Below are 6,000 nucleotides of genomic sequence, written 5' to 3'. Positions count from 1 at the left end.
ATCTATAATTTTTGTTCACATACACTTTGTGTGTGAGTTTTGTCTATATATATATATATATATATATATATATATATATATATATATATATATGAGAATATGACCTCAGATCTGAGCAATATCCAACTGAAACATTGTACATGTATATAGAAGTCATAAAACCACATTTCCATACAATACACAATGAGTAAATTATATAAAATTATTATAACAACAGTGAGAGGTTTGTACTGTCTGTGAATGTGAGGGTTTTTGAAGGCTCTATGGAAGCGTGTGGGAACAGAGATATGGCTTAGTTCTCTAATGCCTTGGACCGGCACCGATAGCACCAGCTTGACTACCTTTGCCTGGTCATTTAGGCATGAGCTCAAATACAAACATTGGCCCTAAACATTGCAAAGCAAGAGACATTTAATATAGACAAACAAACCCAGAAGAGTGCCTTACCTGTCAAAATATCCCTGCTTTCTCTCTCTTTTTTCCATCAGGCTTCAAAAATCTGCATACAGCTACAGTAAACACATCCATACAAACATTCACACACAGCCAAGCTAGATGAGGATCCCACAGTTGTCTCTCACACTTGTTTTTCGTCCTGCAAATGAGAGAAGGAAGGAAATCAGAAAAGCTCCCAGTCTGCCTTCTCAAGCTGCAGCACTCCGTAGGGCTGCAAAAACCTAATAACGCATCCCATAAGTCAGTCGTCTTGCGTGGAGGGCGATAAAAGCATCCCATAATGATCTTCGTGTCAGGTTAATTAGCATAAAGGGAGAAAATGCTCCTTTTACAAGCGCATCTGCTCCCGATTTCCTGCCATAAACATGCGTTTTCATTATGTAATACAGCTTAATTGTAGGAGTCTGTTTGTCTATTATTAGCACTGAGCACTGGGAATCCAATTGATGTAAACAGCCACACTGAGATACAATTATCACGACGCTAAAATTAATGAAACGATTCAAAACATACTTAAAAAAAGAGGACATAAGTTGATCCATGTGTAGCTTTCAAGTCTTATATAACAGGTAGATGGTTAACCTTTGAGGAAACGTAATAATTGAAGCTACGTTGTTTAAATTTAGCTAAATAGCTTACTTATCTTGACCAGTCGAAGCAGCGACAGCAAACCACAAAACAGCCAGGTATGTTATTGTCAAAAAACCGTCCGAGCAACCGGCAGATTTAAGCAAACAAAGACGCATCGAACAATGTCCAGCTTTCTTCCAGCTGACCACACACAGCTGCTGCTAACGCTGCTACAGCGGCTAGCCACTTTGTTTACACACAATAGCAACCTGCTATTGAAGGTAGGAACGGAATTGCGGTTTAAAACCGTTTGCTTACCCTGAGACATCCCTGCTCCTCCAACCTGTCTCAGCAGTGGGCTGTAACGTCTTTATGCATGACGCGCAAAATTGATTTTGAAAACAGGTAGCTGAAGCAGCTCACACGCCAGGCGAGCATCTTCGAAGCGCTACATGAAGCCTCTCCTTCTTTGCAACGCCCTCTGGCGTCGTCAGTGCCAGAAAATGGGGGGAAGATCGTCTCTTTTGTGTAGAATTACATCTCCCTTTGTGCTTCTTTTCTATAAATGAGGCAACAGGGCATTTATTGTACAAGTTAAGCAGTCAAAAAACAAATACAACAAATAACCGACATAACCTGACCATCGTTAAAGAGTCAACAACATGTCATGCGTTTATTTTGAACACATTCCCTGGTGGTCTAGTGGTTAGGATTCGGCGCTCTCACCGCCGCGGCCCGGGTTCGATTCCCGGTCAGGGAACTTGTGCTTTTTTTTTCTTCTCAATTTTAAACAATTAATTATTTAAATTACACTGCATAAAGTGTAATTTTTTTTAGTATATCGGCAAAGTGAAAAATAACTAAATTATCACATAGGTATGGAAATAAACATAGCCATACATTTGTTTCCCTACAAATAATATCCTAATGAGATAGCTCAACTGAACAAGGACGTCAAAATCAGAAAACTTGTGGGGATGATAACATCACCTAAAAGACCCCCAAAATCATAAATATTTACTCAAAGTAACTGGAACTGTTATTTTGGGACAAAATCACCACATTTTAATATATCATTGAGTAGTTGAATATAATTTATTTGTGGCAAAATAACAAAAAACAAACAAATAAACAACAAAAAAACATTAAATAAATATATCAATTTACCCATAATTATGTAAATTTACAAACAAACAAATATTGTGCTGATTATGTTAAAAGCATATAACTACATTTTTATGATCAGTTGGTAAAAACATAAATAAAATAATGGAGTTATAATTATTTACTAGTTTCAAATACTTATTTAATACATTGTTTTGTGTTTAAGTCTTGAAATTATATTCATTTACATTATGATAATATGTTAAAATCAGTATTTTATCTTGTTTTAAGATGTGTTAATTTGACCCATGGAATTTGATCAAAACAGCTGACAGAATAAACACCGGATCTGAAAATAGAATAAAATCTTAAATGATTCCACTTTCACCAAGTTTGAATAGAAATGTATGGATCTGAATAGCAATTTATTTTTTCACTTTTATTTTTTTATTGATGTAGTCATAGTCGATGAGTTTGTTAAATAAATGGCAATAATAACATTGATTTAGCATTTCTATCTTCACTTAAATATATATTAAATAACAATAATAAATTAAATTGCGGCACTCTCTGACGACATTTATAACAGGAGCGGAACAACCACAAGAGGGCGCCAAAAGATCTGTCGTGTTCAAATCCAGTTATCCAGTTAATCCACTCTGCAGTAATGCAACTGGTGGAAACAAAAACTGATATTCACAACTCAGAATTTTTTCGTTGTTAGGCTTGTTTTGTTTATCTTTCTTTTTAGTTTTCCGTTTACATCCTGCCCCAGTGTTGTATGATGTGAACATATGTGGCTATCAGCATCAGACCAGGTTGCTGCTGACAGCATACAGAGCAAATCTGAGAACTACAACCACTACAAGACTTTAATGAACAACCACCTAGTGAGATGCTATGCTTCGAAGCGTAATCTATCCATTAGCATATTTTCATTTTGTATATTACATACAAATTTCCCACCTCCTTGTAACAGAAATACAATCAAATTATTTTTTCTTAATAAGAAAAGACAGTGATGCTGAGGGTCATCTGTAACTTTATGTATTATTGTTAAATATAATTGGGTGCCAAGACAGCAGTGACATTATCAAGCTCAAGTGAGCCGTGTAGGAAAGACAAAGGCCCCGGCATTCTAGCTGGACGGCCTACAAGTTAACCAGTTCCTTGCTGGGTGTGTATCTTGGCTGTTATTTTGACAGGCGCTATCACTGAGAGAGAGGAGATAAGTTGTCTTAGGGATCGCCATGGCGCCGGTGTGTCGCTCCTCTGGCCTGTTCAGACTTTTGTTGGCCTCCCTTCGGCCCCCCACCTCCTCTCCTTGCCCTACTCAGAGCAAAGGATCGTGGGGAGGGAGGTGGCTCTGTTCAGAAGCAGGGTTTGTGTTGGCGGGGACGCTGTGGATCTGGGTGTCATTGTCCCAGAGCCACAGAACCACTGTGGGACTGGAAAATTGGACAGTTCAAAACATGGCCTTCCACCCGCTCTTTTTCAGTAAATCTTGTCGTTTATCTGGTTCCAGAGAAGAAATTAAAAGACATCATGTTGAGTCCGAGATGTATTACATGGTCACATAATTCAAGCGCTCAAAATGCCAAAAAATGGAGTAAACTTTAAGCTCATATTTTTCAAGATGTGCACATCAAACAGACCATCATTATCTGTTTGGTATGTTTGTATTTAGGGATAAAGAGATAGACATAAAGGGATTGCACAATACACATATATCAAAGTTGCAGCCCATAATCAGCTCTAATGCATCCCTGGATGCACAGTAAAATGACATTTACCCACTTCCAGATTTCTTCTGTTTGTCTTTTCCCCAGATTTGCAGTGTCCAGACCATCAAACGCTGATCAAAAAGCTGAGTTCAGATTCACCGGCCACACCCAGCATGGATCTGCCTGGCCTAGAGTTGGAAAGTCACTTTAATCTGTTGTCAGAATCTGTCTGATAAGATGAAATGGGCTAAAAGTTTTCCAAAAGCAAGGGATCATGGCCTGATCGAAAGTAATCCAAGAACTGCTGAGGAACAAAATCATCTGTCGTTGTCGTCTGTTGTTCTAGGAAGCGTTCTGAGCACAAAATGGAGAAAACATGAAACAGTGCAGTCTATCAAATTTACTCCAAGACTGCATTGCTGAGTCCAGGAGATCAGAAAAAAACTTCCTTAGCACTACAGGCCTTAGCCTCAACTAAGGTCATGATTCAACAATAATAGACTGAATATCATCCATAGCAGATTGTCAAGGCAAAGCTATTGCTAACCTAATGTGGAACCTTTTGGACGTGTGCTTCTTGTTACTTCAGGCATAAAACTAACACAGCATTTAAGAAAAAAAAAAAATCATATCTGGATTAAAACTGGTGGCTATAAGGTGACAATCTTGGGCTCTTTAACTACAGCAGGTTCACTTCTGAATAATTTAGGAATAATTTAAAACAAGCTAAAGGTTTTGGAGTAACCTGGACAATTTCTGAACTTAAATGTGATTCTAAATTGCTGTGGTAAAAGCTTTGATTTTGCTTAATTCTCATGGTCAAAAATGTCCAATTCAAACTATTCAGCAAAGAAAAGTGGGCCAAGATTCCTCCACAGTGATGCCATCAGAGCGATTTAGATTTAGATAGTTCTTTTCCCTTTTAATTATTTGAAAACTGCCTTTTTGTATCCACCCAGCTTTTCTTTGTCTGATCTTAAAACATGTTGGACCAGACCCAGCTGCAGAGGAATTTAGACAGGGATGCTTTTTGCCTAATATAAATACATACGTTTATGTAACGTTTTGAATGAAACAACCAAGTTGTTTATTAATACAAAATATCATTGGTATAAACAGTGAAATGCAAGTGCACGGGTCAACAGAATACACAAAAAAATTATGCTCTGATTAGCACAAACTTTAGCGCTTATGTTGCAGAAATCTAAGAAACTAATGTTTACAGTCTTTAAAGTCTATTTATTTGAATGAAAATAATCAGACCGTGTGACTGATTTCTCCTCGCAATAGACATATTTTTCAAAGCAAGTTATAATCACTCCTTACCTGATAAGACGATGCATCATCATCCCTGCTTCTGGCCTCTGGTCTCATGTCTCCTCCCTGATTTTGCTCTTTTGATTATAATAAAAAAATATAATAAAAAAACCCCATAAAAATGTGATAAGAAATAGCAAACACGATTTCTGTGCAGAAATGAAGGATGATTCTGTTTATTCCTAGTATTTTGTTTTTCTAGAAAGGGATGTAACACAAGTAACAGCATTAGCATTCCTACTAAGACGATTGAGGTGATATATTGGCGTGGATTAAGTAGTCATAAATAAACATTATTTGCATCCCACAACATTACTCAAATTAGCCTACTTGGTTTGTTTGAAAAATACAAATATGCAAATTGGTTGCGGCCATAATTCTAGCACACATGCTCAGCAACATGTCTCCCCTCGCTGACCCACAGGTTTAAAAAGGACGTTAGCGTGTGAACGCTTATGCTGAGTTCAAAGGCGCCTCGGAAAAATACACTACAGCATGTTGACTGGAGATTAAACAGTTGTAAACATTGTAATGATTGAGAAAAAAAAAAGTGACGGGGACTCAGAACGGCAAGTACTGGAAGCAAATACCTTTCACACCAAAAACTTAGCAAGTTCCTGCAACAATCTAAAGATTTATCTAGCTAGCATCTCCTCAGTGCCATCTCCTCAGTGCTAATGCTAGAGTCATACCTTGCATGATGATCTACATAACCTTGTTAATTATCTTCTTAATCAATGTTGATAGGAAAAAAAAATACGTCTTGTTTTTGTTTTAACATGGACAAACCCGATCAACATGATTGTTTTGAGTAGATAGAATTTAACTA

The 6,000-nt window shown here is 37.3% G+C and overlaps 1 protein-coding gene and 1 non-coding gene across 6 annotated transcripts in view; one reads left to right on the top strand and one right to left on the bottom strand.

The window, feature by feature from the left end:
- Positions 1-1,513, bottom strand: part of ncoa7b (nuclear receptor coactivator 7b) — a 20,296-nt gene extending 18,783 nt beyond the window's left edge. For 4 of the 5 annotated variants that reach the window (XM_015048721.1, XM_015048725.1, XM_015048724.1 and 1 more), the window contains exons 1-2: positions 1,345-1,513; positions 448-595 (exon numbers count right to left, since the gene is read on the bottom strand). In XM_015048721.1, the coding sequence (XP_014904207.1) occupies positions 448-485 (38 nt within the window). In that variant the 5' untranslated portion in view covers positions 486-595; positions 1,345-1,513. Of the gene's footprint in view, positions 1-447; positions 596-1,095; positions 1,236-1,344 lie in introns of those variants that run through there. The other variant, XM_015048722.1, reaches the window with a different exon arrangement.
- Positions 1,514-1,714: 201 nt separating this feature from the next.
- trnae-cuc (transfer RNA glutamic acid (anticodon CUC)) lies at positions 1,715-1,786 on the top strand. Its single transcript has one exon. It is a non-coding gene; the product is annotated as a tRNA-Glu (tRNA).
- The last annotated feature ends 4,214 nt before the right edge of the window (positions 1,787-6,000 follow it).

The sequence above is a fragment of the Poecilia latipinna genome, unplaced genomic scaffold (genome assembly GCF_001443285.1).
Source record: "Poecilia latipinna isolate Pla-1442-1.1 unplaced genomic scaffold, P_latipinna-1.0 Scaffold901, whole genome shotgun sequence".
Lineage (NCBI taxonomy): Eukaryota > Metazoa > Chordata > Actinopteri > Cyprinodontiformes > Poeciliidae > Poecilia > Poecilia latipinna.
The sequence above is the reverse complement of the archived record's forward strand: the minus strand, read 5'-3'. Positions and strand labels throughout refer to the sequence as shown.